The sequence below is a fragment of the Panulirus ornatus genome, chromosome 14 (genome assembly GCF_036320965.1).
Source record: "Panulirus ornatus isolate Po-2019 chromosome 14, ASM3632096v1, whole genome shotgun sequence".
Lineage (NCBI taxonomy): Eukaryota > Metazoa > Arthropoda > Malacostraca > Decapoda > Palinuridae > Panulirus > Panulirus ornatus.
The window spans coordinates 60,988,948-61,001,475 of NC_092237.1; the positions used below are offsets into that span (position 1 = coordinate 60,988,948).

The 12,528-nt window shown below is 46.6% G+C and overlaps 1 protein-coding gene across 24 annotated transcripts in view; it reads right to left on the reverse strand.

Moving 5' to 3' along the window:
• The window catches only part of LOC139753492 (uncharacterized), a 609,003-nt gene that overhangs the window by 61,801 nt on the left and 534,674 nt on the right, over positions 1 to 12,528 (reverse strand). For all 24 annotated transcript variants that reach the window (XR_011713724.1, XM_071670098.1, XM_071670099.1 and 21 more), the window contains one exon: positions 392 to 479. Coding sequence is in view for 23 of the 24 variants with exons in the window: in XM_071670098.1 (XP_071526199.1) it covers positions 392 to 479 (88 nt within the window). In the remaining variant the exon portion in view is untranslated. The remainder of the gene's footprint in view (positions 1 to 391; positions 480 to 12,528) is intronic.

Genomic DNA, 12,528 nt, shown 5'->3' on the forward strand with positions numbered 1-12,528 from the left:
CTCTCTCTCTCTCTCTCTCTCTCTCTCTCTCTCTCTCTCTCTCTCTCTCTCCACGAGACAAAGTTCCAGTTATCACAATCACTCACAATGTCTCAAATTTGTGCCAGTTCACATTTTCATAGTACTTAAGCCGGTGTTAACATTCCCCAACTCTCTCTTCCTCATATTCAGGAACATGAGCTCTACTAAGAGTGACTCTTCATTTTCTTCCAGTAATCATGATCATTAACTTGATCCCATTCTACCTCACTTTTTCCCCCTCACACCAAGGGAACATGACCTTAGGAAGTGACTCCTCTCTTCATTTTCAGTCTTGCTCAGACACCTTCCCCTCCACCGTCAGTCTTGCTCTGACACCTTCCCCTCCACCGTCAGTCTTGCTCAGACTCACCTTCTTCAGCTCCTTCTCAGACAGCGAGGAATACCCGGGTACATAATCCTCAATACGCCCGGGCTGGTGGACGTAACGATTGGTGTGCCTGGAAGGAAAGAGACAATGACCATTAGGGACAGGCGTCATAAGTCCCACTATCACCTAACAAGCATGACCAGACTCGCAGGAACTTTTGGAGGCAATACGTGAAACTCGCCCTTGTGGAGATCTGTCGTAAGTATCTTTAATACCAAGAAGGTGCTGGTGTGTGTGTGTGTGTGTGTGTGTGTGTGTGTGTGTGTGTGTGTGATCCATTTAGTCTCAACTTATGTTCTCCTCAGCCAACCAGGTCTTCCATTTTCCTCAACTCATTAACCCATTTTCTTTACTCCGTTACTTCTAGACTCACTCAGTCTATAATTTGCCTATCCATCCGGCTATCTTTACCTCATCGTCTTCCTTCATCCAATCAGCGCCCCTCGTCCCCCATTTTCCTCAAATCCTCCCTCTGTCCCATCAGATCCCATTCCCCTCCTACCCCATTACGCCGTCCTTTCGACCCAGGCGGCCCACACCCGCACCACAACCTCAGCGCGAAGGGTTGTAATTAAATTAAGGCGGGACGGGTTAGCACGACCCTCCCTCCCTCCCTCCCATTCATCACACTCCCTGGCCCTTATCTTCGGACATTTTTACTCAACCTTCACTCCAGAACAAGACAATGCACAACACTGGCCAACAATGGAGGAGAAGTGAATGATGCATGAAAAATCTATTCATCCTCCTGCCCCTTCCTGGAACACGTAGCGGATGAATGATGAATGAAAGGAAAGGAAACTACAGTAGATTGTTATCTCGTTCGGATGACAACGGTGAGTGTCAGATGAGCAATCAGTCAGGCAGTCGGGGAGTTCGTAACACACCACCACACACGAGGGAGGAACGACTGAACCATATCTGGAAGACACCAAGGGTTCCAGCCACTAGACCGCCAACCGAGAGAGAGAGAGAGAGAGAGAGAGAGAGAGAGAGAGAGAGAGAGAGAGAGAGAGAGAGAGAGAGAGAGAGAGAGAGAGAATGGCAGCACCCACGGTAAGACTTTTGCAACGTCTGTTGTGGTACGAACTCAGGATGGTCTGTATTATTAAGGCGTGCGACCTTGTCACAAGCGTCGTAGTGCGACGGTACGATCTGCAGCGCTGCGACCAACGGGGGGTCTCCGTCAGTGCCAGCGTCCTGCTACACTTGTGACGGTGCGGGGGACCAGGCTGGACCGCGCCTGGCCTCCCGTTTACCGTGCCTCTCTCTCTCTCTCTCTCTCTCTCTCTCTCTCTCTCTCTCTCTCTCTCTCTCTCTCTCTCTCTCTCTCTCTCTCTCTCTCTCACCGTCCGTCCGACTGACACATTACCCCAGAGGTTAGGAGAACAGCAGCCACCGCCTCCCTGAACACCTTGGGTCTGCCTGCTGGGGGTGTGTGTGTGACAGAGGCATCACCTCGCGGCATGACCGTCATGTCCCTGCCCTAGGGTCAGCCTGGGGGGGTGGGGGGGGGGGGGTGACAGAAGCATCACCTCGCTGCATGACCGTCATGCCCCTGCCTCCACCTGCTGGTCCCGACGTGTCTGCATCAAGGTCACAGCTCTTTTAAATGTCAGACTCCCTTGTCTACTGTGTGCTCACTTGACTAACATCCTCTGGTTTATTTTTTTCTTGTTTGCCTCCTGTGTGTGTGTGTGTGTGTGTGTGTGTGTGTGTGTGTGTGTGTGTGTGTGTAGAGGGGCGCGTGCGTGTGTGCACACGTGCTACCGTGCGTGCTTATATAAACCCACAGAACGTGAGTTTCTGCCTCGGAGTGAGTGTATCCTGCAACCCTCGTTAAGAAGCATAATGATAAGCCAGAAATAATCTTCCAGGCTGGCCATTGTTTACGTCACTCGGCTGTTCCAGTTGGTGGCGCTGGTGGTGGCGATGACCGGAAGGGACCAGCGTGAGTGGTGGCAGGCAGGTGGAAGGCTTCTGCCAACAACTATATCGACGCCCCTTTCGTGAGGGTGGTGGCAATGGCCGGGAGTGTCCAGCAGCTGTTGGCAGGCAAGGGGGAAGGTCCTTCTTTTCATCGCGGAGGTCATAATGCTACCACACAAGGCGGAGGAGACGAGGTAAGTGATACATAAGAACCAGAGAAAACCAACAGGGAAATGAAGAAAGCAAGGTTGTGTCATCGCGTGCTTAAAAACAACTTGACGTGCGGCTCATGGATACTCATCCTTCACACTGATTAAACAGTCTCGTCTGCTTAACGTACAGGGGATGATGCCTACCCTGAACCCGACTTTCCCCTGAACCATCGGGTTTAAAAATACGTCTGGAAATGGATCGCTAGGCCGACTACCAAGTCCTCTATCGTCAAGCGTATACAGAGTAGATCCGGGTTATATATTCATCATACGTTGTACGAAGATGATCGATTCCCATCGGTGAGGGCCACTTGCTGCCTGGGCGCAGGGCGAAGACGTATACAGACAGCAGGAGTGGCGGTTCGATGCCACTGGACAGAAAGCTCCGGATCGACAGCTCTCTGGTATAAGATGAGGATGGTGATGAGCGCCACCCCGGCGGCGGGCAGGCACCGACGGGAATAATGAAGGGCAAACTGGGACACAAGAGCATGACTGGCCCTCCATAGGGACAGGATGACGCCTGCCCCAAGCCAGGGTCAGCTGACTTAAAGCAATTAGTGGCAACAATGTGGTCGTGGGGGCCTCTTTGGGGGACAGCCGCCACCTCAATGAGAAAAAGCCCACCTCTCTCTCTCTCTCTCTCTCTCTCTCTCTCTCTCTCTCTCTCTCTCTCTCTCTCTCTCTCTCTCACGAGAGGCACATTTTCATTCTGAAGCAAAACAAAGCACAAGGGATTCTGAAGATAATTAACTTCCGAGCCAATTTTTTTTTTCCTACATAATTGTCGCCGCCAATGGCCTAGCCCAACACAACCCACACTCGCCACTGATAAACCTTTTCTACAGTCTGTTTTGTTTTAGTTTAAGATCTGTTGAGTAACTGACGCTAAACCTGGCTCGTCTCTGAAACTTGTGTCTGTCTACTTATCTATCTAAATACAGACAGACAAACAGATAGATGGATATAGCTAAAAAAAAAACAACGCAAAAAAAAAAAACCTCTTCTGACACGTCTGGAAGACAACGAGAAATCCTACATCCGTGTAGGATATGAGTATAATTACGACGAGAAATTCTACACTCGTGTAGGATACGAGTGTTATAACTTGCATATCATTCATGACGTATGGTCTTCCTGCGTCCGTCTCTACGTACGTACAGACGGATGGACTGAGACACGTCCCTACGAACGGACGTAGGATGGACGGACACGGTGAAGCACACGCTGCTCTTCGTACAGGATGGGGAAGACAGGAGACAGGCCGGGAGACGTGCAGACAGAACCCATAGCGGTACAAGTGGACGGAAGGAAGAGATGCGTAAGACGAGAGGAGAAAAAGAGAGGAAATAGAGAAAGAGAGAGAGAGAAGAACAGAAGAAGAGTGGGATGAGGGAGAGGGTGAGTGTAAGGAAGAGAACATCCCCTCGCTCCCTCCTCCCTTTGTGGGTCGTTGTGCCGGTGACCTTGAGACTCGCCGGGTCACGGCAATCACGAGGACCTGGAGCGGACAGATCTGCAGGTCTCATGATAGCCCCTATCTCCTCCATGACCTGTCATGACACACAGACACAGACACACACACACACAAACCCTCAACACAGCCTCATAGTAATATCTACTACATTCGACAGCTAACAGTCTGCTGAATCAACGAATTTATCAAAGATATTACATTACTTAACTCGGTGATAAGAATCTTATAAGAAAGAATCATAAAATCTAATGTTTGATAAAGAATCTGTGCATAATACTATACGGCTGCTCTAATTGTGCTAAATCAGACCTTCTCTCTCTCTCTCTCTCTCTCTCTCTCTCTCTCTCTCTCTCTCTCTCTCTCTCTCTCTCTCTCTCTCTACCCCGCACTTGTAAACGAACAGAAGCTTGTAAGCTGCAGTCAGAGGACGAGGGTCGACCATGATCTTATCAGCTGAGGAACAAAGACAACGGATGCACTCACTCTCCTGGGTCTCAGTACTCAGGGAACCAATGGTAGAAGAGTGTGTGTGTGGGGGGGGGGGGAAGGGGGGGGAGTTGTTTCAACACCACAAACCTCAGTCAAGTGACGAGGGGTTTACAACTTCAGCAGGCGCACCGGCAGCTACACCAGCAGCAGCTGCAACACCAGCAGGCGCAGCAGCAGCCTCAGCAGCAGCAGGAGGCAGGACCTCACTCAAACAATCCCTCGAGTGTGAGGAGCAGCGGTGGTCTGTTTACAACACATGGACCAGCAGCATCTATCGTCCTCATATATTCTATGAGGGTTGAGTAAAATTCTCACGAATACACCTCATATATATATTTTGTGGGATAAAACAGTATTTCCATCCACAACTGAACAGGACTGCTCAAGATGGTCACATGGATCTATTTATATGTGAGAAATTAACTGACATGTTCTTGGGTGCTTTCAAACACTCTTACAACGACTGAATAGCGAGGATATCTATACTGAAAGTCTGTATAGCCTCCTGTACATCGTCTCCAATGTTGAGAGAACTCGGGTAATTATGAAAATCATGTGAGACTAATATTCACAGATACATGTCCAACTGCTGATGTATTGGCTGAGTCTTTAAATAGAATTGGAATTAGTTATGGAGTCGTATGTATCCATAAAATGCCTTATCATAGCTACAGTCATACAGACAGACGCGATCATGTAAACATATGTGGGCAGGTACTGGCGCGCACACACACACACTGATTAACAAGTTTTATCAAACTGCTTCATGTATGGCACATTTATTAACTATTAAAGAAAGCGACTCTCACTCAGTCTACTGAGATGAAGTTTTGACTCTGTAATGGCCTGGTCAAAGACGAGATGATGTTTATGTAATGATGTTTTCGTCTATGATCAACGTCATTACGGCATTATGTTGTGACATAAAAAACAAACAACGCAAGGAACATTTGACGTGTAAAAGATTAATCTGACAATACACCTTGCATCATAAAATGAAATTAATGCTTGTCATGTGTGTACATTTGTGCAGCGTTCAGTGACAACAACGGAAGAAAAATGTCAAGAACAAAAATAAACAACTGATAAATGTTTCAGACAAGGCAAAAAGTATCTGTTTACCCTCGTATATCAGTAAGACGTTGAGTGTCCCCTGTTAAAGCTACCTCGTTTTCTCTCGCGTGAAACGTCTGTCAGTCTGTCCGTCTGGACGCTGACGAAACTTAAAAGAAAATGAATTGCATCTTGGCCACAAATATTGCGCAGTATCGGGCCCAGTTGCTGTTCTTGTTCGTCTTCGGCGTTTTCTCATCCACTAATACGATCGGGTTTCTAATTTTTTGCTGACAATTTGTATATTAAGTCGTTCACACTCTATTCAAAAGAGAGTCACTATTCCATGGACGATACAGTCACTCAATTAATCATGGAATTCCTCCAGGTCATTACACAAGAGATAATAACCTAATAACTTCACCAGGGACGGAGATTCAGTCAGCCAGCGAGTCCCAGGGACTGGGTGGGAGGTCCTAATAATTACATTAGCGCCAGAGGCGGACCAGCGGGGCGGGGCAGGTCAGGGATGATCCCCCATCGCAATCCCCGCCTCCGCCTCGCCCCGCCCCGCCCCGCCCCAACCCGACCGGACCCCCCGTACGCCATTTCCGGGCCATGTAATGTAAACAAACACAGCCGCCATACCTCACCGCCGCCACCGCAACACAACGTGAACTGACTTGACTACGGTCTGGACACATGTCTTAATTAACTTTATATAACTTGATTGCTACTCGTGTGGTCTTTCCTCGAGCTTACAGTGATATACAGAATAATCATTCATTATGATTATTGAGAATCATATATCCTCTGCTGCTGCAGATACGGTAAATAAACAGCACATTTTCAACAAACTTTCCTTAGTGACATTGTTTTCAATTTGTGGTGATGACATCCGTTTACAATTACAGATCCTGCCTGAACGCAAGGCAAAACTTAGCACTGTCTTCTCTCCAGCTAATGGCCATAGCAGAGATTTGCAGTTGAGAGCGCCACACCAAGTATAGCATCCTCTTCCCACCAGGTGTATCCTGGAAGGACTGTAATATTCAAGGTTCAGGAAAACCCGACGATTCCCCGAGACGAAACTATTGAGATCAAAGTCAGGAAGTAAATCATTTGAATATTCATACCAGTCATCAAATTATGGTAATTTCTCTCCCATGAGGGGCACCTCACCGACCTGGAGAATCCTACGAAAAAAAGGAAGGTAGGTCCCCATGGCGTCAAGAGAGGCGTAACTCCTGGTCGACGAGGGTTGTCTTCAAGGATGTAACAGGGTGTGTAATGGCCAGAAAATGACCATTAATCGTGCGCCATGGGGGCTACACGCTCGTCACTTTTCTGCATGGGTACCTGCAAATTAACATCCGTTTACGTGTGTGTGTGTGTGTGTGTGTGTGTGTGTGTGTGTGTGTGTGTGTGGATCCTGGAGACTCTTTTGCACCTCAGAGGTAAGTGTTCACTGTCATCATGTTAATGGCGATGATAACATTAACACGAGAGAGAGAGAGAAGAGAGAGAGAGAGAGAGAGAGAGAGAGAGAGAGAGAGAGAGAGAGAGAGAGAGAGAGAGAGAGAGAGAGAGGATCAAGAACGAGGCTTGCGGTAACAGAATCAAAAAGATACATTAATCAAACCGTAAAGCAAAAGGAACATGATTTTTTTTTCATGTTAGCAGAGACAGTATAAAGAAGAAGACGCCCTAATCACGGCCATCTCATTAACGATCTATATATATCTATATCTATCTATCTATCTATCTATCTATCTATCTATCTATCTATCTATCTATCTATATATATATATATATATATATATATATATATATATATATATATATATATATATATCCCTGGGGATAGGGGAGAAAGAATACTTCCCACGTATTCCCTGCGTGTCGTAGAAGGCGACTAAAAGGGGAGGGAGCGGGGGGCTGGAAATCCTCCCCTCTCACTTTTTTTTTTTTAATTTTCCAAAAGAGGGAACAGAGAAGGGGCCCAGGTGAGGATATTCCCTCAAGGGCCCAGTCCTCTGTTCTCAACGCTACCTCGCTAATGCGGGAAATGGCGAATAGTATGAAAGAAAAAGATATATATATATATATATATATATATATATATATATATATATATATATATATATATATATATATATATATATATATCCTAGCCTGAGTCAGGTACCCAACCTATCTACCTATCCTAAAACGAAGGATGAACAGCTGAGTAAACTGCAGACTGGCGTCCTCGTCCCATGATCTGATCAGAACCCATGCGGGTCAGACTGCCAGCAGTCCCGTGTATGCGTCACGTAGGAATTAATCAAAGTTTAATTCTACCGACCGATGGAGCAAATGTTTACTTTTACATACCGATGATAGGTCAGTTTACCTTTAACGAGGCATCAAATTAGTTACCTTTTAAGAAATGACAAGTGAGACCACCTCTAACGACCAGTGCTTTCATTAATCTACCTTAACGATGTATTTGATTACTTTACACTTCCTTTACCGAATAATGAATTACATTCAACGAACGATATATCAGTTTACCTTTAACGAACGATGCATCAGTTTGATTCACCTTCAACGAACAACAGATCAGTTTAGTTTACCTTAACGACCGATATATCAGTTTAGTTTACCTTTAACGAACGAGATATCAGTTCAGTTTACCTTTAACGAACGAGAAATCAGTCGTTTAGTTTTAACGAACGATATATTAGTTTAGTTTAACTTCAACGAACAATATATCAATTTAGTTTACCTTTAACGAACAATAGATCAGTTTAGTTTGCCTTCACGAACGATATATCAGTTCAGTTTACCTTTAACGAATGAGATATCAGTTTAATTTACCTTCAACGAACAATATATCAATTTAATTTACCTTCAACGAACGAGCTTCCTGGAGAGAAGAGACACGACACAATCCTTCCACGACACAAGCATCACCCACACATCCACCCTAGTGTAGCCTGACCCACACATACAGGATGTGGCCGTCCTGTATTTCGAATCCATTTACCGTTTAAACAGGTCAACAACAGGAAGACAACGGCCCGAATCTGTTAGGGCTGCTGGGGGGGGGGGGGGTGTGTAACCACATAATCAATTACCTCTTACAAAGTACCGACGACCCATACGGGAAGTAATTTCTATTTATGAAATCCGGGGGGGACGGAGCGATTACCTGCACGGTTTATCCCCAGCCCCAGGAGAGAGAGAGAGAGAGAGAGAGAGAGAGAGAGAGAGAGAGAGAGAGAGAGAGAGAGAGAGAGAGAGAGAGAGAGAGAGAGAGAGACTTACACCTTCAAATAAGAGACAAGTAATCAGTGACATGATAATCAACCCGGGAATAACTAAAAGAAAAATGAATAATAGGTAAATGAAATCTTAAATCCCCGAGTGGCAGTAAGGGACTCGAAGGGCATGTCTACAAGTAACGCTCACCAGGGAACTGCTAACCAGGGTCACTGGAGTGACACCTTGAGTGCGGGACGTAACCCAGTACTTTTTCCAAGTGGTGCTCAAATAGGGACCGAGTGTCCGGCCTCGGAGCCCCTCAGAAACACGACCTGTCATACGGCATTACTTGCCCAAGAATTAATACAGAGCTGAAGAGGACACTATCGCCCAGAATCTGAAGATACTGTAAAGGGAATATGGCTGTATATAGCTTAAAAAAAAAAAAACATCGATCAATAGGTGTTCAATTCATTAATGTGCTGTTTCTTCTGGGAAATTAATATAAAAAGGTAGTTGATATTAGATTTACAGCAAAAAATTCAAACAAATTGCCGTTAAAACTTTATAGAAAACGTGTTTGGGTAACCGCGAAGATGAAATATAAGAAAGTTACGTCAGCTAAGCAAATTTCTCAAAATGGTGTACACTTTACATTGTATCCTAATGCACAAAGATACACTTTCATCCATGCAAGTGTAGTACACCCATGTTCCACTGATACAACTCCAGTATACCCGTGTGATCTCTGCCTAAAGTCTACACTAGTTTCCCCTAACGCAAGCCACACTAGGCACGTCTGTCTGAATCTATCAGCGCTCTTCGGTCAACCGGTCTTCGATTTGTTATCCACAATTATATCGAACGCCTCCCTCAAAAAATGTCGTTCGTTTCTGGTGATATCTGGGTATTCCCACACACAAGAGAAATGAAATTTCAAGGAAAACGAGTTTCTGGGACCCCATTTTCATGCGAGAGCCAGGCGTGAACCTGGTGGTGATGGGAAGAAAGGAAACTCACTCGCATTCTTCCCCTCCATCATTATTTTGTTGGTCCAATCAACCGGAGGAGAACAAGAGATGCGAGATGATCTTTTCATTTCAAGGTCCATTTATGAGGTCGGGGTTTTGCTCACAAAGTGAAATAACATTCCGTCATCACATCTACTCATTCGGTTATCTTTGAGGTAAACAAGTTTTCCATTCATCATACTGCTTCAGCATTCTTATGCACGGATTTTCATTTATTTTCAATAGGCTGGCTTCTAAAACGTATCTCCTGGTACCCATGTAGGGATTGCTTCCAAGTGATGCAACATTTCTGTTATCAAAACTTGACTTATATCTTATTGAACAACCGCAGTCAAACTTCTCGTTTCTGCTCTAGGTCGGTGAACTTACGATTGAGCAGTAAGAGGGCCAGAGTGTATGGTACGACCCCTCAGGTGGGCTACCACACTCCTTCACGACCACAGTGGGTGCGAAACGACCCCTGGGCTGGGCCACCACACTCCTTCACGACCACAACATGTACGACAAGACCCCTGGGCTCGGCTACCACACACCAACACCACTCAATCTCACTGGACAAACAATCCTCCATAATTAGTGGTGTCGGACGGATCTCTCTCTCTCTCTCTCTCTCTCTCTCTCTCTCTCTCTCTCTCTCTCTCTCTCTCTCTCTCTCTCTCTCTCTCTCTCTCTCTCAACCCCGTCGAGGCGGTGGGAAAGCTATCCTGTTTTTGTGGATGTGGGCGTCAGTGGTGGTGGCAGTGTGGGAGGGGTGTGCTAGAGGATGGAGGGGAGGGGGGGGAGGGGACGGAAGGGACAAGGAGGAGGGGAGAATGGGAGGGGGGTTGCCTCCAAACCTGCCTGCCTGGAGTGGAGGGCGGTGTCAAGCCCCTGAGGTGTGTGGCTCACAGCGTCTCGTACAGTCTGTTGTTGCTATGTCCAATCAAGCACCTCCCGTCGAACGCCTCAAACGAGGTTCATATCCTCATTTCCATAAGTGAGATGAAATGAACAGCACCACCGCAGTCGGTGCTTTCTGGGTGTTGCACTTCAAGTTTTCCCCAACTTTAAGTATGGAACTGGGTAACTTTGGCAAAGGTCCGTTCAGGTTTGACCTACAACAGCAGTCAGCATATTCCATTTTATGACAAGAATCCATTGCTCTCGTAAACACACCCCCAACACAATATGGCAGCAACTACACGAACAGGTTACCCATATAAAGCTAATCTGTCCGCTATGACCAAGAATGACATGTACAATGGGCGAGGACTTCGCCTCGTTCGCACACCGTGGCCAAAATTACATTTACCACACAAGGGAAGAAATTCGCTCCTGTCCTCAGAGATCATCAAGCAGAAGGAACCACGCAAGCCTTAGTTACTAACGCTAGGATCTTGCGTGACACTGCTCACCGCCTGCTGCACCGTGGCGGTGTCTCCTGTCTGCGCCAGGAGGCGATGGATCAGTAGTACTGTGGGATGTGGTGGCATGTTCTTTCATATAATATGCAGCAAGCATCCTCCTCTTCCTCTTCTCTCTCTCTCTCTCTCTCTCTCTCTCTCTCTCTCTCTCTCTCTCTCTCTCTCTCTCTCTCTCTCTCTCTCTCTCTCTCTCTCTCTCATGTAAGGTCTATATACGAACCCATAGAAGTCCTATTTCTCAACATCATCTCCAGCAACATCTCAACCACCGGGCTTCACTGGGGTAGTCATGACGCCCTGGCTGTCAAGTGTCATAAGGCAGCGGTGTGCCTGGCGACGTGATACAGTGTGTCAGCCGTGGGTCATAAGAGGTGTGGGTCGTCTCACACTCAAGTCCCACCACAAGCCACGATTAAGTCATGAGCTCCGGGTATCATCTGATATCCAACGTTCTCGCATGTCCTCCTCCCCAGCCGACTCCGGACTCCGCCAGCTGCGCCAGACACCTCCTCTCCAACCTACCCTAACTCAGTCAGCTGTGCCAGACACATCCTCCTCAACCTACCCCGACCTCGTTAGTAGTATCAGGTTTAATCACTCTCGTTAACAGCTAATTCCCAAGCCCTCACAGCGTTTACGACTATGATGTCATTACCGGAATAATCAGGTATGCTGTCGCAGCTTTAAAACGTGGCGGACGCTTCGCTCTCGTCCCCAGCATGTGAAGAGAAGTCTTTTCAGCAGGAAACGGATACATCATTATAAAGTCTAACGCGTCAGTTACAGTCCTTAACTACATCACTCTCGCGAAACGAATTTCCGAGAGATTAGTTGTAGATGTGGATGGGTTAGCGACGTCCCTGGAAAAGGTGAGGAAGAAATATGGGGAATCTCTGCTGAATTGACGATTCTCAACGTGGCTGTTGAAGAGATCGTTCGTTTCTAACGAATCTGCCTGATCCCGTGTCTGGTATGGCCAACACGAATGATGAGAGTGAAGCCTTGGTGACGCCACTGCACATCACTGCCGTGCTCTCTCACGTCAATTAGGGTAGCCTGCTTCTTACATCCTTCAGCCAGTGTCAGTGGAGTCATCATCATCATCTGGGCGTTGCAATGTTTTACATTACTGTTCCGCTCAGCAAGGTTCCTCACCAATGACACAGTCATCACCCACACGTTGTAGAATGTTGCTTAATTCATAATTTAAACTCTTGAGACATCTTTGTGTTGAACATTTACGAAAAAACGATAAACCCTTACGCGCCCCAACATA